Genomic DNA, 26001 nt, shown 5'->3' with positions numbered 1-26001 from the left:
TTTAAAAAGTTGGCAAAGGATGTTCTTGATATTGTAAGTATATTTATTAATGTTTATAATCATTTCTACAGAACCGTTATGCTGTGACTAGTTATACAGAACGTATCACAGACAAATGATGATTAAGACATATATTATTGGTTTCTTCTTTCATTCGACTCATTAGACATATCAGCATTTCAAGGGTTTCAATATATAGGGATCGGTCGCAATCCTTTAGAAAATATATTTAATGATTTATCTGCAAAAATTCCCATAGACTTCAAGGGACAGTCAAGTCAAAATTAAACTTTCATGATTCAGATAGGGCATGCAATTTTAAACAATGTTCCAATTTACTTTGATGATCAAATTTGCTTTCTTCTTTTGGTATTCTTGGTTGAAAGCTAAATCTAGGTAGGTTTATATGCTAATTTCTAAGCCCTTGAAGGCCGCTTCTTATCTCAGTGTATTTTTACAGTTTTTTACAGTTAGACAGTGCTAGTTCATGTGTGTCATATTGATAATATTGTGCTTGCTCCAGTGGAGTTGTTTATGAGTCAGCAAAGATTGGCTAAAATGCATGTCTGTTAAAAGAACTGAGATAAGGGGGCAGTCTGCAGAGACTTAGATACAAGGTAATCACAGAGGTAAAAATTGTATTAATATAACAGTGTTGGTTATGCAAAATCACCACATAAAGTCCCACATAAATAGTCCAAAAAAACAAATGCTCCCTCTTTGGCTACCGTTGAGATTCGTAATGCACCAGGATCAGTTCTTCCTTAGGTCACTTGAAATACTGAAATACAAAGAACAAGAAGACGTTCAAATGGTACAGTATATCAGGAAGTCGTCTCACACACCAAGACCCAAGGGTTCTCCCACCGTAGAGATATACTCACAAGCGTAATGCAATAGTATTCAGTGCAATTCACAAAGGCTGGATATATAAGAGCCCCCAGCTGGCTCCTTCTGGTGTTCAGGATCACAGGTCCAGAGGGCGCAAACGATTGTGCTTCACTTATAATCGAGCCCTTAATGGGGAGAGGAGGTGGGATGGATTAAAAGCACTTGTGAGGGTCCTTGAAGCCCACGTTATGGACACCTATGGACTCTCATCATCTTACGAAAGAAAGTTTATTTGTGCATAGTTAAACAACTTTGCAGTATACTTTCATTACATATTTTGCACATTTTCCTGTAACTTTATTATGAGAATTGTGTTTTTTTCCAGTACTGAAAAGTGAAAGAACACATTGCAGCTTCACAGGCCTGACCTTGCTACATGTATCTCCCTAATTTGTGGTTTGTTATCTTACTATTTCTGCTGAAGCCAAACATTGGAGATTTGTTTAAGCAAATTACTTCAGCAAGCATTGTTATTTCCATTCTCAAGTCTAGACTGGCTTTTCCAAATAAGGAGAGTGGTTTTTGAACATTGAAAAACAATTGCAGAAAACAAGGTGTTAAATGGACCATCTACCCCAGAATTTTTATTGTTTAAAAAGATAGATTATCCCTTTATTACCTATTCCCCAGTTTTGCATAACCAGCACTGATATTAATACACTTTTTACCTCTGTGATTACTTTGTATCTAAGCCTCTGCATACTGCCCCCTTATCTCAGTTCTTTTGACAGACTTGCATTTTAGCCAATCAGTGCTGACTCCTAAGTAACTCCACATGTGTGAGCGCAATGTTATCTATATGGCACGCATGAACTAGCAGTGTCTAACTATGAAAAACTGTCAAAATGCAGTCAGATAAGAGGTGACCTTCAAGGACTTATAAATTAGCATATGATCCTACCTAGGTTTAGCTTTCAACAAAAGATAACCAACAGAACAAATACAATTTGATGATAAAAGTAAATTAGAAAGCTGTTTAAAATTGCATGACCTGTCTGAATCATGAAAGTTTAATTTTGACTAGACTGTCCTTTTAATCTGTTCTAATATAGTTTAGTCCAGCGGTCACCAACCAGTGGTCCACGAGAAGATGTTGGTGGTCCTTGACACCATCAAGCAGGAATTAATCTCCTTTGTTGGTGTCATCCCCATTGCACTGCAACTCCCTACAGTGACTGGCTGGACGTCAGTGAAAACTGATGGAGGAGGAGTTAAATTACAATCTCCCTATGCACGTTGCGTAGTACTGCGCAACTTGCGTAGCTAGATTGTGGCCTAGATTTGGAGTTTGGCGTTAGCCATGAAAACCAGCGTTAGAGGCTCCTAACGCTGGTTTTAGGCTACCGCCGGTATTTGGAGTCAGTGATTAAAGGGTCTAACGCTCACTTTTCAGCCGCGACTTTTCCATACCGCAGATCCCCTTACGTCAATTGCGTATCCTATCTTTTCAATGGGATCTTCCTAACGCCGGTATTTAGAGTCGTTTCTGAAGTGAGCGTTAGAGCTCTAACGACAAAACTCCAGCCGCCGAAAAAAAGTCAGTAGTTAAGAGCTTTCTGGGCTAACGCCGGTTCATAAAGCTCTTAACTACTGTACCCTAAAGTACACTAACACCCATAAACTACCTATGTACCCCTAAACCGAGGTCCCCCCACATCGCCGCCACTCGATTAAATTTTTTTAACCCCTAATCTGCCGACCGCCACCTACGTTATACTTATGTACCCCTAATCTGCTGCCCCTAACACCGCCGACCCCTGTATTATATTTATTAACCCCTAACCTGCCCCCCACAACGTCGCCGCCAGCTACCTACAATAATTAACCCCTAATCTGCGCGCCGCCACCTACGTTATCCTTATGTACCCCTAATCTGCTGCCCCTAACACCGCCGACCCCTATATTATATTTATTAACCCCTAACCTGCCCCCCACAACGTCGCCGACACCTGCCTACACTTATTAACCCCTAATCTGCCAAGCGGACCTGAGCGCTACTATAATAAAGTTATTAACCCCTAATCCGCCTCACTAACCCTATAATAAATAGTATTAACCCCTAATCTGCCCTCCCTAACATCGCCGACACCTAACTTCAATTATTAACCCCTAATCTGATGACCGGAGCTCACCGCTATTCTAATAAATGTATTAACCCCTAAAGCTAAGTCTAACCCTAACACTAACACCCCCCTAAATTAAATATAATTTTAATCTAACGAAATTAATTAACTCTTATTAAATAAATTATCCTATTTAAAGCTAAATACTTACCTGTAAAAAAAATCCTAATATAGCTACAATATAAATTATAATTACATTGTAGCTATTTTAGGATTAATATTTATTTTACAGGCAACTTGGTAATTATTTTAACTAGGTACAATAGCTATTAAATAGTTAAGAACTATTTAATAGTTACCTAGTTAAAATAATAACAAAATTACCTGTAAAATAAGTCCTAACCTAAGTTATAATTAAACCTAACACTACCCTATCAATAAATTAATTAAATAAAATACCTACAATTACCTACAATAAAACCTAACACTACACTATCAATAAATAAATTAAATACAATTTCTACAAATAACTACAATTACATAAACTAACTAAAGTACAAAAAATAAAAAAGAACTAAGTTACAAAAAATAAAAAAATATTTACAAACATAAGAAAAATATTACAACAATTTTAAACTAATTACACCTACTCTAAGCCCCCTAATAAAATAACAAAGACCCCCAAAATAAAAAAATGCCCTACCCTATTCTAAATTAATAAATTTAAAAGCTCTTTTACCTTACCAGCCCTGAACAGGGCCCTTTGCGGGGCATGCCCCAAGAAAATCAGCTCTTTTGCCTGTAAAAAAAAACATACAATACCCCCCCCAACATTACAACCCACCACCCACATACCCCTAATCTAACCCAAACCCCCCTTAAATAAACCTAACACTAAGCCCCTGAAGATCTTCCTACCTTGTCTTCACCTCACCGGGTATCACCGATCGGTCCTGGCTCCGATATCTTCATCCAACCCAAGCGGGGGCTAGACATCCACTGAAGAAGTCCAGAAGAGGGTCCAAAGTCTTCCTCCTATCCGGCAAGAAGAGGACATCCGGACCGGCAAACATCTTAATCCAAGCGGCATCTTCGATCTTCTTCCATCTGGTGCGGAGCGGGTCCATGTTGAAGCAGCCGACGCGGATCCATCCTCTTCTTCCGGCGTCTCCCGACGAATGACGGTTCCTTTAAGGGACGTCATCCAAGATGGCGTCCCTCGAATTCCGATTGGCTGATAGGATTCTATCAGCCAATCGGAATTAAGGTAGGAATATTCTGATTGGCTGATGGAATCAGCCAATCAGAATCAAGTTCAATCCGATTGGCTGATCCAATCAGCCAATCAGATTGAGCTTGCATTCTATTGGCTGTTCCGATCAGCCAATAGAATGCGAGCTCAATCTGATTGGCTGATTGGACCAGCCAATCGGATTGAACTTGATTCTGATTGGCTGATTCCATCAGCCAATCAGAATATTCCTACCTTAATTCCGATTGGCTGATAGAATCCTATCAGCCAATCGGAATTCGAGGGACGCCATCTTGGATGACGTCCCTTAAAGGAACCGTCATTTGTCGGGAGACGCCGGAAGAAGAGGATGGATCCGCGTCGGCTGCTTCAACATGGACCCGCTCCGCACCAGATGGAAGAAGATCGAAGATGCCGCTTGGATGAAGATGTTTGCCGGTCCGGATGTCCTCTTCTTGCCGGATAGGAGGAAGACTTTGGACCCTCTTCTGGACTTCTTCAGTGGATGTCTAGCCCCCGCTTGGGTTGGATGAAGATATCGGAGCCAGGACCGATCGGTGATACCCGGTGAGGTGAAGACAAGGTAGGAAGATCTTCAGGGGCTTAGTGTTAGGTTTATTTAAGGGGGGTTTGGGTTAGATTAGGGGTATGTGGGTGGTGGGTTGTAATGTTGGGGGGGGGTATTGTATGGTTTTTTTTACAGGCAAAAGAGCTGATTTTCTTGGGGCATACCCCGCAAAGGGCCCTGTTCAGGGCTGGTAAGGTAAAAGAGCTTTTAAATTTATTAATTTAGAATAGGGTAGGGCATTTTTTTATTTTGGGGGTCTTTGTTATTTTATTAGGGGGCTTAGAGTAGGTGTAATTAGTTTAAAATTGTTGTAATATTTTTCTTATGTTTGTAAATATTTTTTTATTTTTTGTAACTTAGTTCTTTTTTATTTTTGTACTTTAGTTAGTTTATGTAATTGTAGTTATTTGTAGAAATTGTATTTAATTTATTTATTGATAGTGTAGTGTTAGGTTTTATTGTAGGTAATTGTAGGTATTTTATTTAATTAATTTATTGATAGGGTAGTGTTAGGTTTAATTATAACTTAGGTTAGGACTTATTTTACAGGTAATTTTGTTATTATTTTAACTAGGTAACTATTAAATAGTTCTTAACTATTTAATAGCTATTGTACCTAGTTAAAATAATTACCAAGTTGACTGTAAAATAAATATTAATCCTAAAATAGCTACAATGTAATTATAATTTATATTGTAGCTATATTAGGATTTTTTTTTACAGGTAAGTATTTAGCTTTAAATAGGAATAATGTATTTAATAAGAGTTAATTAATTTCGTTAGATTAAAATTATATTTAACTTAAGGGGGTGTTAGTGTTAGGGTTAGACTTAGCTTTAGGGGTTAATACATTTATTAGAATAGCGGTGAGCTCCGGTCGTCAGATTAGGGGTTAATTATTGAAGTTAGGTGTCGGCGATGTTAGGGAGGGCAGATTAGGGGTTAATACTATTTATGATAGGGTTAGTGAGGCGGATTAGGGGTTAATAACTTTATTATAGTAGCGCTCAGGTCCGCTCGGCAGATTAGGGGTTAATAAGTGTAGGCAGGTGTCGGCGACGTTGAGGGGGGCAGATTAGGGGTTAATAAATATAATATAGGGGTCGGCGGTGTTAGGGGCAGCAGATTAGGGGTACATAAGGATAACGTAGGTGGCGGCGCTTTGCGGTCGGCAGATTAGGGGTTAATTATTGTAAGTAGCTGGCGGCGACGTTGTGGGGGGCAGGTTAGGGGTTAATAAATATAATATAGGGGTCAGCAGTGTTAGGGGCAGCAGATTAGGGGTACATAGGTATAATGTAGGTAGCGGCGGTTTACGGAGCGGAAGATTAGGGGTTAATAATATAATGCAGGGGTCAGCGATAGCGGGGGCGGCAGATTAGGGGTTAATAAGTGTAAGGTTAGGGGTGTTTAGACTCGGGGTACATGTTAGAGTGTTAGGTGCAGACGTAGGAAGTGTTTCCCCATAGGAAACAATGGGGCTGCGTTAGGAGCTGAACGCTGCTTTTTTGCAGGTGTTAGTTTTTTTTTCAGCTCAAACAGCCCCATTGTTTCCTATGGGAGAATCGTGCACGAGCACGTTTTTGAGGCTGGCCGCGTCCGTAAGCAACTCTGGTATCGAGAGTTGCATTTGCGGTAAAAATGCTCTACGCTCCTTTTTTGGAGCCTAACGCAGCATTTTTTTGAACTCTCGATACCAGAGTTAATTTTATGGTGCGGCCAGAAAAAAGCCCGCGTAGCGTTAACAGCCCATCTACCGCCAAACTCCAAATCTAGGCCTGTATTTTTAACTCCTCCCGCCCGGTGCGCAGCTCAGAGGAAGATGATTCCATTCTAAAGCCAGCAGAGGTTGGTATAGTCTTGGCTTGAAATAGTGGAATTAAAGTATATGAAAAAAGAAAATCTTAAAAAAAATGTCTCTCATATTTTATTTATTTTCTTCTCTTTACCTGTCTCTTTGTAAAAGTTTTCCTAATTCCTTCAGATGGACTTACATCACTATTAGTCTTCCTCCCCTCCATCTTCTTTTTTTTAAATTAAATATTAATTATTTTTCATACTAATAATATTCCCGCGCACAAAGACTGTACAATCATGTTGTAATTACACAGTGTTTATTTTGTCTTTAAATGACATTTACAGAATAAAGTTTATTAATATAGGCTCCTTTAGCATTTTGTATGAATGAGATCAACACCCTGATCTCATGCTTACCGTGCTCTATGCACTGTGCATGTGTTTACCTGTCAATCAAGCTCAGGCATAAATGTACCAGGAGGTCACATTTTTATGTAGGTTTAACAATGACCAAGTATGGGATTTAGTTATATTATCTCCAATTGTAAAAATAAACATATCCTCCTTTATACAGTAGATCAGTCAAAAGAGACTATACAATGACAATTAAAATTGAACTAAATAGAACATAGCTTATATGAGTTTATGAGACTGAATTGGCCTGTGTTTAATTTACAATGTAATTGACCGTGTAACAGCACATCACATTTGTAATTTATTTTTTGTAGTTTTCCGCTGTGATGAGGAAACTTTACACTGCATATATAAGATCCGTTGTGAAATCATTCAGGTGAGTTATATAAACTTTTCACTGATTACACAGTAACACAATTAAATGTAAGTGCATATGTTTCTGCTGAATCATAATTTCATATTTGATGTCACTGGTTAAAATAACATTTATAATGTGCCGATGTACTAAATCATGTTCATGAAAAACAATTTAAAAAGCAGTGACTTTGGTGAAGAGGAAAACCTATTTAAAATACAGTTTAGTATCTGTGAAATGGGAAAATGATCCCATAGAAATATCCCATTGTATGTACCTTAGAAGCAACATGAACACTGTTTAAATTACATTTGAGAGCACATACAACAAACAAAGTTACAGTATGCATACAGGGGGTGCTTGGTGAATAAGCACACACAGCACATCAGTAGTTAACTGATTTTATTCCTTTCTTGTAGGAGTGGTTCTGTTGTTGCTGAACTAGAAAATGAATTCCAGAATGACACGGTTAACCCTTCATCTGCTGAGATGGAAAGCAAAGTCTTGGAAGAGATACGAAGTAATAGTAGCAGGGCTGGAGATCTCGAAGTAGATACCATTAACACTACTACTGCTGGTGAGTTAGTGAATATATATATATTTATAATATGTAAAATATGTGTTTTATATATAGCCATATATATTATTGCCAAACATCTACTCTTAATTTTTCGAGACTCATTATCCTCAGGCATAGTACCCCAGGAATGGCGTAGAGCTGATTTGGTGCCACTTTTTATAAAGGGGAGCAAGGTTGATCAAGAAAGCTAAAGACCAGTTACATTTACATATATATATATATATATACAAAGGTGGAACTACCATAAGTGCAGCAGATGCGGTGGCACCAGGGCACAAGTGCTGCGGGGGCCCATAGCAGCCAGTCTATACATAATATTTGCAGAATATGACAATTCTAATGCAGGGGATACTTTTATTAGTGCAGGTTGCAGGTCCATCTATCTATCTATCTATCTATCTATCTATCTATCTATCTATCTATCTTTCTATCCTCATAATAATTTTACTGAGCAGCATGAATAGTGTTAGTATTTCTTACTACTGAAATATCTTTGGAGGGCCCAATACATTTTTTGCACCAGGGCCCTCTATTGAGTCTGTATATATATATATATATATATATATATCCATATTTAGACATGTATATGTGTGTATCTCTATGTTAAAACTCTTTGCCTACATTTTATTTCTAATACCTGAGACCTCATATCTTTGAGCCCTTGTAACTTTTTGTGCAATTTTATTTTGTAATAATTTTTATTATATGGTGTTATTATGAGTGTAAGTGTACTTTATAATGTATTTTTAATGTGTTTTGTGACATTTTTTTGTTTAGCAAAGTAGTTAACCAGAGCTCTGAGGATGCACTATATAGTATAAAGTTAACTTAAATTGCGCTCAAGCTATCGCGTTTACTTTCAATTTGTAATACAAGTGAAAAACCAGCTTGCGCGTAACTGTTAGCTCTCCACTCGTAATCTGCCGCAATGTGTTTAATTGTGTATGTAGAGTAAATATTTTACATTCCAATGTTCTTCACATAATAGAAAATGTTCTTTGTATTTTTAAATAGATATTCCTATATATATATATATATATATATATATATATATATATATATATCTGTATATCTATACCTATATATAATGATTATATATATATATATATATATATATATATATATATACTGTATATACAGTGTATATATATATATATATATATATATATATATATATATATATAAAGTTCCAGTATAGGATGTGCACTCCTTAGATCACCTTAAATGTCAGCCACCAGGGTGCTAGGTCAACCATTAGTTAAAGGGACAGTTTACTCAAAAAATGTATCTCCTTTAATTTGTTCCCAATGATCCACTGTATTAAATTATTTACAAGTATCTCCTTTACCCTTATATTGGCATTTAAAATAGTTGATTTAGCCTCTGATATCCCCACCTATTCTGAAAGTTGCTGGCCTTAGGTCCAGCTATAGATAAGCTGTGTAAACACAGACAGCAGAAGAAATTACACTCCCAGAGTGGTTTAGAGGAGATAAGGTAATACAATGTTAATTTTCCATTGTTTTCGCCAAGTTTTGGTCTTTGGTTAAGGACAGATATAAGATAATGAAGCAGGTATATGTACACAATGTGATAAAGTAATGAGATCTGATTATACCTACAGATATAAGATAAAGAAACAGGTATATGTACACAATTTGATAAAGTAATGAGATCTGATTATACCTACAAGCTCAACCCATTTTATTAGGTTGTGGCTTCAAAACACAAATGAACCTTAAAAAGGAAATTCTCATACATTTTATACTCTGCAGCTGGTAATAAATACATGGACTAACACCATTTGATAAAGATGCCAGTTAGGCATTGAAATGTCATGGACTCCTTTTAAAAAGAATTTTGACAATAAAAGTTACATTTTAGAAAAAACAATGAGTGCTGTCCTAATGGAATGCTATACATATAAAAAAATGTTTTTTGAAGTTTGACTATTTGCTGTATTATATTTCTTATCTACCTTCTTTTCTTATAACAAAACAGGATACAATGGCATCTATTTATCAAGCTGTCAACTGCAAATACGCTGGTATTCCGCAGCGTATTTGTGTCGAGCCTGATTCCCCTTAGTTATCAAACCCTACAGACCGGCAAAAGTAGAAATCTGTGACATAACATACGATCCGCCGGACTCAGTCCGACACAGATCGATGCTTACGTCACTCCAGATGTTCCGAATGCAAGTTCGGCACTATCTGACTACTTTTGCTAGCTATCAAATAACTAGCAGGTACACTCAGCACTATTCCGGCCCAGCGTACCTGGTTTTCAATCCGCCACCCTGGAGGCGGCGGATGCCAAAGGAATCAATGGGTGTCTGAAAGCAGCGAAAGCTTATGTTCGCTGCTGCCCGATATCCCATTGATTCCTATGGTAATGTTTACACCTAACACCCTAACATGTACCCCGAGTCTAAACACCCCTAATCTGCCACCCCTACACTGCCGCCACCTACATTATACTTATTAACCCCTAAACCGCCACTCCCGGAGCCCACCACCACTCTAATAAACTTATTAACCCCTAAAACGCCGCTCACGGACCCCACCGCAACGAAATAAAGTGTTTAACCCCTAAACCGCCGCTCCCGGAGCTCACCGCCACCTACATTATAGTTATTAACCCCTAATCTGCCCCCTACACCTCCGCCACTATATTACATTTATTAACCCCTAAACCTAATTCTAACCCTAACACCCCCTAACTTAAATATAATTTAAATAAATCTAAATAAATATTCCTATAATTAACTAAATTATTTCTATTTAAAACTAAATACTTATCTATAAAATAAACCCTAAAATAGCTACAATATAACTAATAGTTACATTGTATCTAGCTTAGGATTTATTTTCATTTTACAGGCAAGTTTGTATTTATTTTAACTAGGTACAATAGTTATTAAATAGTTATTAACTATTTAATAACTACCTAGTTAAAATAAATACAAAAGTACCTGTAAAATAAAACCTAACCTAAGTTACAATTACACCTAACACTATCATTAAATTAATTACCTACATTAACTACAGTTAAATAAAATTAAGTAAAATTATCTAAAGTACAAAAAACCCCCACTAAATTACAGAAAATAATAAAATAATTAGAAGATTTTTAAACTAATTACACCTAATCTAATCCCCCTAACAAAATAAAAAAGCCCCCCAAAATAAAAAAAGCCCTACCCTACACTAAATTACAAATAGCCCTTAAAAGGGCTTTTTGCGGGGCACTGCCCCAAAGTAATCAGCTCTTTTACCTGAAAAAATAAAGTACATTACCCCCCCAACATTAAAACCCACCACCCACACACCCAACCCTACTCTAAAACCCACCCAATCCCCCCTTAAAAAAAAACCTAACGCTAACCCCTTGAAGATCACCTTACCTTGAGAAGTCTTCACCTAACCGGGCCAAAGTCCTCAACGAAGCCGGGTGAAGTGGTCCTCCAGACGGGCAGAAGTCTTCATCCAAGCTGGGCAGAAGAGGTCCTCCAGACGGGCAGAAGTCTTCATACAGATGGCATCTTCTATCTTCATCCATCCGGAGCGGAGCGGCTCCATCTTCAAGACATCCGACGCAGAGCATCCTCTTCTTCCGATGCCTTCTTCAACAATGACGGGTCCTTTAAGTGATGTCATCCAAGATGGCGTCCCTTCAATTCCGATTAGCTGATAGAATTCTATCAGCCAATCGGAATTAAGGTAGGAAAAATCCTATTGGTTGATGATATCAGCCAATAGGATTGAAGTTCAATCCTATTGGCTGATCCAATCAGCCAATAGGATTGAGCTCACATTCTATTGGCTGTTCCAATCAGCCAATAGAATGCAAGCTCAATCCGTGTCATAATACAAGCGCAAAAATCCTCTGTCTACTAAATTGTGCTCCACTCGTAATATAGCCTGTAACGGTAAAGAGCTACTTAAAAAACATTTAGTACACTCCAGCAGGTAGAATGGATCATTGGGAATAAAATACAGGGGAGACAAATTTGGGGTAAACTCTTCCTTTAATAAAGTGACATTGCCAAGAGTAGATTGCTAGGATTTAAGCACGTACAACTATAATATTCATATTGTAGCCACATTCAGATGTAAAATGAGTGAAATAGACATTGCCAATATAAAAACTCCTTCATGCAGATTTTATACATTATAATTTGTTAGCAGGGGGTGTCAATCAACCCGATCTTATTCAATCGGGTTAATTTCCCTCCGCTGCCTCAGAGCAGGCGGACAAGTTATGGAGCAGCGGTGTTTAGACGGCTGCTTCATAACTCCTTCATAACTTCTGTTTCCGGCAAGCCTGAAGCAAGGGGCATCAAGCTCCGTACGGAGCTTGATAAATATGCCCCATAATGTCAAAATATTAAACTGACAGCAACATATTAGACATTGATATTTATTTAACTGTTTTATGTTGTAATATTTAACTTAAAACTGTATTTTTTGAATTAGCAACAACACTCCAAGTGACAACAACAGCTGCAATCACGACAATTGTAACAACAACTGCACCACTAATATCAGCAGGAACCACAACTGTACCTTCAACTGTTGCAGGGACACCAACTCTACCCACAACACCAGCTGGAACCACAACAGCTGCACTAACAACTGTTGCAGGGACAACAACTATACCCACAACACCAGCTGGAACCACAACAGCTGCACTAACAACTGTTGCAGTGACAACAACTCTACCCACAACACCAGCTGGAACCACAACTGTACCTACAACTGTTGCAGTGACAACAACTATACCCACAACACCAGCTGGAACCACAACTGTACCTACAACTGTTGCAGAGACAACAACTATACCCACAAAACCAGCTGGAACCACAACTGTACCTACAACTGTTGCAGTGACAACAACTATACCCACAACACCAGCTGGAACCACAACTGTACCTACAACTGTTGCAGTGACAACAACTATACCCACAACACCAGCTGGAACCACAACTGTACCTACAACTGTTGCAGAGACAACAACTATACCCACAACACCAGCTGGAACCACAACTGTACCTACAACTGTTGCAGTGACAACAACTATACCCACAACACCAGCTGGAACCACAACTGTACCTACAACTGTTGCAGTGACAACAACTATACCCACAACACCAGCTGGAACCACAACTGTACCTACAACTGTTGCAGAGACAACAACTATACCCACAACACCAGCTGGAACCACAACTGTACCTACAACTGTTGCAGAGACAACAACTATACCCACAACACCAGCTGGAACCACAACTGTACCTACAACTGTTGCAGTGACAACAACTATACCCACAACACCAGCTGGAACCACAACTGTACCTACAACTGTTGCAGAGACAACAACTATACCCACAACACCAGCTGGAACCACAACTGTACCTACAACTGTTGCAGAGACAACAACTATACCCACAACACCAGCTGGAACCACAACTGTACCTACAACTGTTGCAGAGACAACAACTATACCCTCAACACCAGCTGGAACCACAACTGTACCTACAACTGTTGCAGAGACAACAACTATACCCACAACACCAGCTGGACCCACAACTGTACCTACAACTGTTGCAGAGACAACAACTATACCCACAACACCAGCTGGAACCACAACTGTACCTACAATTGTTGCAGAGACAACAACTATACCCACAACACCAGCTGGAACCACAACAGCTGCACTAACAACTGTTGCAGGGACAACAACTATACCCACAACACCAGCTGGAACCACAACAGCTGCACTAACAACTGTTGCAGAGACAGCAACTATACCTACAACACCAGCTGGAACCACAACAGCTGCACCAACAACTGTTGCAGAGACAACAACTATACCCACAACACCAGTTGGAACCACAACTGTACCTACAACTGTTGCAGAGACAACAACTATACCCTCAACACCAGCTGGAACCACAACTGTACCTACAACTGTTGCAGAGACAACAACTATACCCATAACACCAGCTGGAACCACAACTGTACCTACAACTGTTGCAGAGACAACATCTATACCCACAACACCAGCTGGAACCACAACTGTACCTACAATTGTTGCAGAGACAACAACTTTACCCACAACACCAGCTGGAACCACAACAGCTGCACTAACAACTGTTGCAGAGACAACAACTATACCCACAACACCAGCTGGAACCACAACAGCTGCACTAACAACTGTTGCAGAGACAACAACTATACCCACAACACCAGCTGGAACCACAACAGCTGCACTAACAACTGTTGCAGAGACAACAACTACACCCACAACACCAGCTGGAACCACAACAGCTGCACTAACATCTGTTGCAGAGACAACAACTACACCCACAACACCAACTGGAACCACAACAGCTGCACCAACAACTGCTGTAGAGACAACAGCTACACTCACAACACCAGCTGGAACCACAACTGTACCCACAACTGTTGCAGACACAACAACTATACCTACAACTGCTGCAGAGACAACAACTACACCCGCAACACAAGCTGGAACCACAACAGCTGCACTCACAACAGTTGTAGAGACAACAACTACACCCACTACACTAGCTGGAACCACAACTGTACCCACAACAGTTGCAGAGACAACAACTGCACCACCAACAAATGCAGAAACCACAACTGTCCATACAACTCTTGCAGAGACAACTACAACACAAGCACCTGCAGTTGTGGAAACCACACCAGCTACTACAGCTGCAAAAACTAATTATAAAGTAATCACTAAATTTAGAATAACAAACAGAGACTACATTCCGGATCTTGCAGACCCAAACTCAGCTGCTTTTAAAAAGTCGGCAAAGGATGTTCTTGATACTGTAAGTATCTTTATTAATGCTTATTTTCATTTGTACTGAACCGTTATGCTGTGACTAGTTATAAAACAGAGCGTATCACACACAAATGATGAATAAGACAGATATTTACCGGTTTCTACTTTCATTCCACTCATTAGACACATCAGCATTTCAAAGGTTTAAACATATAGGGCTAGATTATAAGTGGAGCTCAAAATATCGCTTCCGCAAAAGCAATATTTGGGATCCGCTTAGTAATACCAGTGCATGCAAATTAGATAATAGAAGTAAATTGAAAAGTTTTTAATAAAATCACACGCTTTATCTATAATCATGAATGAAAAAATTTGGGCTTCATGTCCCTTTAACTAATAGGGACATAGTTTATGGGGTCGATTTATGAAGCAGTGAATGCTGCTTCCGACCCTCTCCGCTTCAGTTCCGCCTGAAGCGGAAGTTAAGAAGCAGCGGTCCTAAGACCGCTGCTCTTTAACTCGTCCGCCACCTCTGAGATGGTGGACAGCAATCAGCCCGATCGAATACGATCGGGTTGATTGACACCCCCTGCTAGCGGCCGATTGGCTGCGAATCTGCAGGGGGTGGTATTGCACCAGTAGTTCACAAGAACTGCTGGTGCAATGATAAATGCCGACAGCGTATGCTCTCAGCATTTATCAATGTGCAGCAGACATAATTCGCTATAGTGGATCATGTCTGTCCGCACAATGATAAATGTACCCCTATGTGTTTATGAGCCCAAACTTAATCTGTTTTACAACGTAAATGACCATGTAACAGCACAACTTTACATTTGTAATTTCTTTTTTGTAGTTTACTGTTGTGATAAGGAAACTTTATGCTGCCTATATAAGATCCGTTGTGAAATCATTCAGGTGAGTTATGTAAACTTTACACCGATTACACAGTAACACAATTAAATGTAAGTGCATATTTATCTGCTGAATCATAATTTCATATTTGTTGTCACTGGTTAAAATAACATTTATAATGTGCCGATGTACTAAATCATGTTCATGAAAAACAATTTAAAAAGCAGTGACTTTGGTGAAGAAGAAACTTATTTAAAATACAGTTTAGTATCTGTGAAATGGGAAAATGATCCCATAGAAATATCCCATTGTTTGTACCTTAGAAGCAACATGAACACTGTTTAAATTACATTTGAGAGCACATACAACAAATAAAGTTACAGTATGCATACAGGGGGTGCTTGGTGAATAAGCACACACAGCACATCAGTAGTTAACTGCTTTTATTCCTTTCTTGTAGGAGCGGTTCTGTTGTTGCTGAACTAGAAAATGAATTCCAGAATGACACGGTTACCCCTTCATCTGCTGAGATGGAAAGCAAAGTCTTGGAAGAGATACGAAGTAATAGTAGCAGGGTTGGAGATCTCGAAGTAGATACCATGAACACTACTACTGCTGGTAAGTTAATTAAGTGAATATATTATCTTCAGGCATAGTGCCCCAGGACTGGCGTAAAGCTGATGTGGTGTCACTTTTTAAAAAGTGAAGCATGGCTGATCTAGGAAGCTATTGACCAGTTAGTCTGACATTAATAGTGGGTAACATACTTGAAGGGATTATGAGGGATTATATTGATGAGTATATTTGGCAAACAAGATTATGAGTTTAAATCAGCATATTTTTTATACCCACAACACCAGCTGGAACCACAACTGTACCTACAACTGTTGTAGAGACAACAACTATACCCACAACACCAGCTGGAACCACAACTGTACCTACAACTGTTGCAGAGACAACAACTATACCCACAACACCAGCTGGAACCACAACTGTACCTACAACTGTTGCAGAGACAACAACTATACCCACAACACCAGCTGGAACCACAACTGTACCTACAACTGTTGCAGAGACAACAACTATACCCACAACACCAGCTGGAACCGCAACTGTACCTACAACTGTTGCAGAGACAACAACTATACCCTCAACACCAGCTGGAACCACAACTGTACCTACAACTGTTGCAGAGACAACAACTATACCCACAACACCAGCTGGAACCACAACTGTACCTACAACTGTTGCAGAGACAACAACTATACCCACAACACCAGCTGGAACCACAACTGTACCTACAACTGTTGCAGAGGCAACAACTATACCCACAACACCAGCTGGAACCACAACTGTACCTACAACTGTTGCAGAGACAACAACTATACCCACAACACCAGCTGGAACCACAACTGTACCTACAACTGTTGCAGAGACAACAACTATACCCTCAACACCAGCTGGAACCACAACTGTACCTACAACTGTTGCAGAGACAACAACTATACCCACAACACCAGCTGGAACCACAACTGTACCTACAACTGTTGCAGAGACAACAACTATACCCACAACACCAGCTGGAACCACAACAGCTGCACTAACAACTGTTGCAGGGACAACAACTATACCCACAACACCAGCTGGAACCACAACAGCTGCACTAACAACTGTTGCAGAGACAACAACTATACCCACAACACCAGCTGGAACCACAACAGCTGCACCAACAACTGTTGCAGAGACAACAACTACACCCACAACACCAGTTGGAACCACAACTGTACCTACAACTGTTGCAGAGACAACAACTATACCCTCAACACCAGCTGGAACCACAACTGTACCTACAACTGTTGCAGAGACAACAACTATTCCCACAACACCAGCTGGAACCACAACTGTACCTACAACTGTTGCAGAGACAACAACTATACCCACAACACCAGCTGGAACCACAACTGTACCTACAATTGTTGCAGAGACAACAACTATACGCACAACACCAGCTGGAACCACAACAGCTGCACTAACAACTGTTGCAGAGAAAACAACTATACCCACAACATCAGCTGGAACCACAACAGCTGCACTAACAACTGTTGCAGAGCCAACAACTACACCCACAACACCAGCTGGAACCACAACAGCTGCGCCAACAACTGTTGCAGAGACAACAACTACACCCACAACACCAGTTGGAACCACAACTGTACTCGCAACATCAGCTGGAACCACAACTACACTCACAGCATCAGCTGGAACTACAACTGTTGCAGAGACAACAACTACACCCAAAACACCAGCTGGAACCACAACAGCTGCACTAACAACTGTTGCAGTGACAACAACTACACCCACAACACCAACTGGAACCACAACAGCTGCACCAACAACTGTTGCAGAGACAACAACTACACCCACAACACCAGCTGGAACCACAACTGTACTTGCAACACCAGCTGGAACCACAACTACACTCACAGCATCAGCTGGAACTACAACTAAACCCACAACTCCAGCTGGAACCACAACTACACTCAAAACACCAGCTGGAACCACAACAGCTGCATCCACTACTGTTGCAGAGACAACAACTACACCCACAACACCAGCTGGAACCACAACAGCTGCACTAACAACTGTTGCAGAGACAACAACTACACCCACAACACCAACTGGAACCACAACAGCTGCACTAACAACTGTTGCAGAGACAACAACTACACCCACAACACCAGCTGGAACCACAACAGCTGCACCAACAACTGCTGCAGAGACAACAGCTACACTCACAACACCAGCTGGAACCACAACTGTACCCACAACTGTTGCAGACACAACAACTATACCTACAACTGTTGCAGAGACAACAACTACACCCACAACACCAGCTGGAACTGGAACCACAACAGCTGCATTAACAACTGTTGCAGAAACAACAACTCCACCCACAACAGCAGCAGAAACAACAACTCCACCCACAACAGCAGCAGAAACAACAACTTCGCCCACAACACCAGCAGAAACAACTCCACCCACAACACCAGCTGTAACAACAACTTCACCCACAACACCAGCAGAAGCAACAACTCCACCCACAACACCAGCTGTAACAACAACTTCACCCAGAACACCAGCAGAAACAACAACTTTACCCACAACAGCAGCTGAAACAACAACTTCACCCACAACACTAGCTGAAACAACAACTTCACCTACAACACCAGCTGAAACAACAACTTCACCCACAGCAGCAGCTGTAACAACAACTTCACCTACAACACCAGCTGTGACAACAACTTCACCCACAACACCAGCAGAAACAACTTCACCCACAGCAGCAGCAGAAACAACAACTTCACCCACAACACCAGCTGTAACAACAACTTCACCCACAACACCAGCTGTAACAACAACTTCACCCACAACACCAGCTGTAACAACAACTCCCACCACAACACCAGCAGTAAACACAACACCAGCGGTCACAACAGCTCCCCCCACAACACCAGCGGTAACAACAGCTTCACCCACAACACCAGCTGGAACGACAACATCTTCAACAACACCAGCAAGAACAACAACAACCACAGTACCAGTGGGACTGACATCTTCATCCACAACACCAACTGAATTTGTTAGAACCATTAGGATTAGAATAATAAATAGAGTATTTACAGGTGACCTTAACAATCCCAGATCCCAATACTATATGACGCTGAAAAGAGAAATTGAAGAATGGGTGAGTTTTCGGTTTAATGTTTTTTTATATTTTATGTTATTGCCTCAAAGCATTCAGCTATCAAGTTGAAATGAACAGGAAGACACCAATAAGACATTTAGCACAGGCACAGAGCATACTGTCAAACACGAGTTAAACTGAATATATTTTTCACACATCAAGCTCCTCACTGTACTAATAATACAATAATACAAATAAACACCCTTTTGTAGCTTCTAAATGAGATTGTTAAAATGCATTCAAAATAACATTACAGCTTTTTGTCAGAGCACAAGTGTCATATTCTACCAGTTTATGCCCAGCTCCTGAGCAAGTCACTATAACAGAAAACGAACAAGCGCAGACTTTTTAAAGCTACTGTATTTTTGTAATGTAATCAAACTCACACCACTATTCTTTAGTGATAATACACAAATAAGGACAGACTACGAGTGGCACTCTAACAGTTACGTGCTATCGAAAAGGCTTTATCACGGGCGTTTCACCTTTACAAGTTGAAAGTAAACGCGAACGCATGAGCGCAATTGCGATTTACGCTCTGGTTAACTGTTTCACAGATAAAAAAGTGTCACAAAACACATAAAAATACATTACAAAGTACAGTTACACTCATAGTAACACTATATGATAAAAATTATTTAAAAAAATATTGCACAACAAAGATATGATGTCTCAGGTGTTAGGAATAAAAGGCAAGCAAAGAGCTTTAACATAGATATACATACAAATACATATTTAAAGAGGATATGTATATCTATATATCTATATACTTGTGTACATACTGTATGTATTTATGTATTTATATGTGTATTTACAGACATATATACATATATATCTATATACTTGTGTACATACTGTATGTATTTATGTATTTATATGTGTATTTACAGACATATATACATATATATATATATACTTGTGTACATACTGTATGTATTTATGTATTTATATGTGTATTTACAGACATATATATATATACTTGTGTACATACTGTATGTATTTATGTATTTATTTGTGTATTTACAGACATATATACATATATATATATATACTTGTGTACATACTGTATGTATTTATGTATTTATATGTGTATTTACAGACATATATACATATATATATATATACTTGTTTACATACTGTATGTATTTATGTATTTATATGTGTATTTACAGACATATATATATATATATATATATATATATACTTGTGTACATACTGTATGTATTTATGTATTTATATGTGTATTTACAGACATATATATATATACATATATATATATATATATACTTGTGTACATACTGTATGTATTTATGTATTTATATGTGTATTTACAGACACACATATATATATATATATATATATATATATATACTTGTGTACATACTGTATGTATTTATATGTGTATTTACAGACATATATACATATATATATATATATATACTTGTGTACATACTGTATGTATTTATGTATTTATATGTGTATTTACAGACATATATATATATATATATATATATATATATATATATATATATAAATAAAACTAAAGAAGCAATTTCTCAAACATGTTATACTCTGCAGCTGGTTAAACAAGTGATTGAAAAAACATTATTGAAAACATTTTACAGTATACTGTCCCTAAAAGTATGAAACTGGAATTCAAATGCATTTCCTATGTAACAAAAGTTAACAAGCTTCTGTGTAGTGGCTCTTTTGATATGTACTGCATATAAACAAACATAAAGGGATATGTTCTCATGCTTCATTACCATCTAGCCATACCAACCCTACCGTTGCACTGCATATAAACAAACATAAGGGAATATGTTCTTATGCTTCCTTACCTTCTAGCCATACCAACCATACCGTTGCACTGCATATAAACAAACATAAGGGGATATGTTCTTATGCTTCCTTACCTTCTAGCCATACCAACCATACCGTTGCACTGCATATAAACAAACATAAGGGGATATGTTCTCATGCTTCCTTACCTTCTAACCATACCAACCCTACCGTTGCACTGCATATAAACAAACATAAGGGGATATGTTCTTATGCTTCCTTACCTTCTAGCCATACCAACCATTCCGTTGCACTGCATATAAACAAACATAAGGGGATATGTTCTCATGCTTCATAACCTTCTAGCCATACCAACCCAACCGTTGCACTGCATATAAACAAACATAAGGGGATATGTTCTCATGCTTCATTACCTTCTAGCCATACCAACCCTACCGTTGTACTGCATATAAACAAACATGAGGGAATACGTTCTCATGCTTCCTTACCTTCTAGCCATACCAACCCTATGGTTCCACTACATATTAACAAACATAAGGGAATACGTTCTCATGCTTCATTACCTTCTAGCCATACCAACCCTACCGTTGCACTGCATATAAACAAACATAAGGGAAAATGTTCTCATGCTTCCTTACCTTCTAGACATACCAACCCTACCGTTGCACTGCATATAAACAAACATAAGGGAATATATTCTCATGCTTCATTACCTTCTAGCCATACCAACCCAACTGTTGCACTGCATATAAACAAACATAAGGGGATATGTTCTCATGCTTCATTACCTTCTAGCCATACCAACCCTACTGTTGCACTGCATATAAACAAACATAAGGGGATATGTTCTCATGCTTCATTACCTTCTAGCCATACCAACCCTACTGTTGCACTGCATATAAACAAACATAAGGGGATATGTTCTAATGCTTCATTATCTTCTAGCAATACCAACAATACCGTTGCACTGCATATAAACAATCATAAGGGGATATGTTCTCATGCTTCATTACCTTCTAGCCATACCAACAATACCGTTGCACTGCATATAAACAAACATAAGGGAAAAACAGAATTTATGCTTACCTGATAAATTACTTTCTCCAACGGTGTGTCCTGTCCACGGCATCATCCATTACTTGTGGGAAATATTCTCCCCCACAGGGAAAGGCAAGGAGAGCACACAGCAAGAGCTGTCCATATAGCTCCCCCTCTGGCTCCGCCCCCCAGTCATTCGACCGACGGTTAGGAGAAAAAGGAGAAAGTATAGGGTGCCGTGGTGACTGTAGTGTATAAAGAAAAAGAAAAAAATTTCAAACCTGATTAAAAAACCAGGGCGGGCCGTGGACCGGACACACCGTTGGAGAAAGTCATTTATCAGGTAAGCATAAATTCTGTTTTCTCCAACATTGGTGTGTCCGGTCCACAGCGTCATCCATTACTTGTGGGAACCAATACCAAAGCTTTAGGACACGGATGAAGGGAGGGAGCAAATCAGGTTACCTAAATGGAAGGCACCACGGCTTGCAAAACCTCTCTCCCAAAAATAGCCTCCGAAGAAGCATAAGTATCAAATTTGTAGAATTTGGCAAAAGTGTGCAGAGAGGACCAAGTCGCTGCCTTACATATCTGATCAACAGAAGCCTCGTTCTTGTAGGCCCAAGTGGAAGCCACAGCCCTAGTAGAGTGAGCTGTGATTCGGTCAGGAGGTTGCCGTCCGGCAGTCTCATAAGCCAATCGGATAATGCTTTTCAGCCAGAAAGAGAGAGAGGTAGCAGTAGCTTTTTGACCTCTCCTCTTACCAGAGTAAACGACAAACAAAGATGAGGTTTGTCTAAAATCTTTTGTTGCTTCTAAGTAGAACTTTAAAGCACGAACAACATCTAAATTGTGTAATAAACGTTCCTTCTTTGAAACTGGATTCGGACACAGAGAAGGAACAACTATTTCCTGGTTAATATTCTTGTTGGAAACAACTTTTGGAAGAAAACCAGGCTTAGTACGCAAAACAATCTTATCTGAATGGAAAACCAGATAGGGTGGATTACATTGCAAAGCAGATAATTCAGAAACTCTTCTAGCAGAAGAAATAGCAACCAAAAACAGAACTTTCCAAGATAATAACTTAATATCTATGGAATGTAAAGGTTCAAACGGAACCCCTTGAAGAACTGAAAGAACTAAATTTAGACTCCAAGGAGGAGTCATGGGTCTGTAAACAGGCTTGATTCTAACCAAAGCCTGAACAAAAGCTTGTACATCTGTCACAGCTGCCAGTCGTTTGTGTAACAAGACAGATAAAGCAGAAATCTGTCCTTTTAGAGAACTAGCTGACAACCCTTTATCCAAACCTTCTTGGAGAAAGGAGAGAATCTTTGGAATTTTAATCTTACTCCAGGAGAATCCCTTGGATTCACACCAGCAGATATATTTTTTCCATATTTTATGGTAAATCTTTCTAGTCACAGGTTTTCTGGCTTGGACCAGAGTATCTATCACAGAATTCGAAAACCCACGCTTGGATAAAATCAAGCGTTCAATTTCCAAGCAGTCAGCTGCAGAGAAACTAGATTTGGATGTTCGAATGGACCTTGTACTAGAAGATCCTGTCTCAAAGGTAGCTTCCATGGTGGAGCCGATGGCATATTCACCAGGTCTGCATACCAAGTCCTGCGTGGCCACGCAGGAGCTATCAGAATCACCGAGGCCTTCTCCTGTTTGATCCTGGCTATGAGCCTGGGAAGGAGAGGAAACGGTGGAAACACATACGCTAGGTTGAACGACCAAGGCGCCACTAATGCATCCACTAGAGTCGCCTTGGGATCCCTGGATCTGGACCCGTAGCAAGGAATCTTGAAGTTCTGACGGGATGCCATTAGATCCATATCTGGAATGCCCCATAATTGGGTTAACTGAGCAAAGACCTCCGGGTGGAGTTCCCACTCCCCCGGATGGAAAGTCTGAGGACTCAAATTGTCCGCTTCCCAGTTGTCTACTCCTGGGATGTGAATAGCAGATAGATGGCAGGAGTGATTCTCTGCCCATTGGATAATCTTGGTTACTTCCTTCATCGCTAGGGAACTCTTTGTTCCCCCCTGATGATTGATGTACGCAACAGTCGTTATGTTGTCCAACTGAAATCTTATGAACCTGGCTTCTGCTAGCCGAGGCCAAGCCAGGAGCGCATAGAATATTGCTCTTAGTTCCAAAATGTTTATCGGGAGAAGCGACTCTTCCCGAGACCATAGCCCTGAGCTTTCAGGGAGTCCTAGACCGCGCCTCACCCCAAGAGGCTGGCGTCGGTCGTGACGATGACCCACTCCGGTCTGCGGAAACTCATTCCATGAGACAGGTGATCCTGGGTCAACCACCAGAGAAGTGAGTCCCTGGTTACCTGGTCTACTTGAATTTGGGGAGACAAGTCTGTATAGTCCCCATTCCACTGATTGAGCATGCACAGCTGTAATGGTCTTAGAAGAATTCGAGCAAAAGGAACCACGTCCATTGCTGCGACCATTAGTCCTATTACTTCCATGCACTGAGCTATGGAGGGTTGAGGAATAGAATGAAGCACTCGACAAACGTTTAGAAGCTTTAGCTTTCTGACTTCTGTCAGGAAGATCTTCATTTCCACAGAATCTATTATTGCTCCCAGAAAAGGAACCCTTGTGGACGGTGACAGTGAACTCTTTTCTATGTTCACCTTCCACCAGTGAGATCTGAGAAAAGCCAACACAATGTCTGTGTGGGCCCTTGCTTCGGAAAGGGACGACGCTTGGATTAGGATGTCGTCTAGATAAGGTGCTACAGCGATGCCCCTCGGCCTTAGGACCGCTAGAAGGGACCCTAGCACCTTTGTGAAAATTCTGGGAGCGGTGGCTAAACCGAATGGAAGAGCCACGAACTGGTAATGTTTGTCCAGAAAGGCGAACCTCAGGAACTGATGATGAGTTTTGTGGATTGGAATATGCAGATACGCATCCTTTAGATCCATGGTAGTCAAATATTGACCCTGCTGGATTGTTGGCAAGATTGTCCGAATGGTTTCCATTTTGAAGGATGGAACTCTGAGGAACTTGTTTAATATCTTTAAATACAGAATTGGCCTGAAAGTTCCCTCTTTTTTGGGAACCACAAACAGGTTTGAGTAAAAACCTAGACCTTGTTCCCCGGAGGGGACTGGGTTTATCACTCCCATCTTTGATAGGTCTCTTACACAATGTAAGAATGCCTGTTTCTTTATCTGGTCTGAAGATAAGCGAGACAGGTGGAACCTTCCCTTTGGAGGAAGTCCCTTGAATTCTAACAGGTATCCCTTGGAAACTATCTCTAGTGCCCAGGGATCCAGAACATCTCTTGCCCAAGCCTGAGCGAAGAGAGATAGTCTGCCCCCTACCAGATCCGGTCCCGGATCGGGGGCTACCCCTTCATACTGTCTTGGTAGCAGCAGCAGGTTTCTTGGTCTGTTTACCCTTGTTCCAGCCTTGCATGGGCTTCCAAGCGGGTTTGGGCTGGGCCGCGTTACCTTCTTGTCTAGCGGCAGTGGAGTTATTAGCCGGTCCGTTCCTGAAATTGCGAAAGGAACGAAAATTAGACTTGTTCTTAGCCTTAAAAGGCCTATCTCCTGTGGGAGGGCATGGCCCTTACCCCCAGTGATGTCTGAAATAATTTCCTTCAATTCCGGCCCAAAAAGGGTCTTACCCTTGAAAGGAATATTAAGTAACTTAGTCTTGGACGACACATCTGCCGACCAGGATTTTAGCCAAAGCGCCCTCCGCGCTACTATAGCAAAACCTGAGTTTTTCGCCGCCAATTTCGTTATTTGAAAGGCGGCATCCAATATAAAGGAATTAGCTAATTTT

The 26001-nt window shown here is 40.0% G+C and overlaps 1 protein-coding gene across 1 annotated transcript in view; it reads left to right on the top strand.

Annotated features, from left to right (window-relative positions):
• The first annotated feature begins 742 nt into the window (after window positions 1-742).
• LOC128640791 (mucin-2-like) overlaps window positions 743-26001 on the top strand; it is a 97561-nt gene continuing 72302 nt past the window's right edge. The window contains exons 1-7 of the mRNA XM_053693211.1: window positions 743-814; window positions 7300-7361; window positions 7760-7917; window positions 12399-14782; window positions 15593-15654; window positions 16052-16209; window positions 16452-19336. Coding sequence (XP_053549186.1) covers window positions 743-814; window positions 7300-7361; window positions 7760-7917; window positions 12399-14782; window positions 15593-15654; window positions 16052-16209; window positions 16452-19336 — 5781 coding nt within the window. The remainder of the gene's footprint in view (window positions 815-7299; window positions 7362-7759; window positions 7918-12398; window positions 14783-15592; window positions 15655-16051; window positions 16210-16451; window positions 19337-26001) is intronic.

Source organism: Bombina bombina, chromosome 10 (genome assembly GCF_027579735.1).
Source record: "Bombina bombina isolate aBomBom1 chromosome 10, aBomBom1.pri, whole genome shotgun sequence".
Lineage (NCBI taxonomy): Eukaryota > Metazoa > Chordata > Amphibia > Anura > Bombinatoridae > Bombina > Bombina bombina.
Note: the sequence above shows the minus strand (reverse complement) of the source record. Positions and strands in the feature narration are given on the sequence as shown.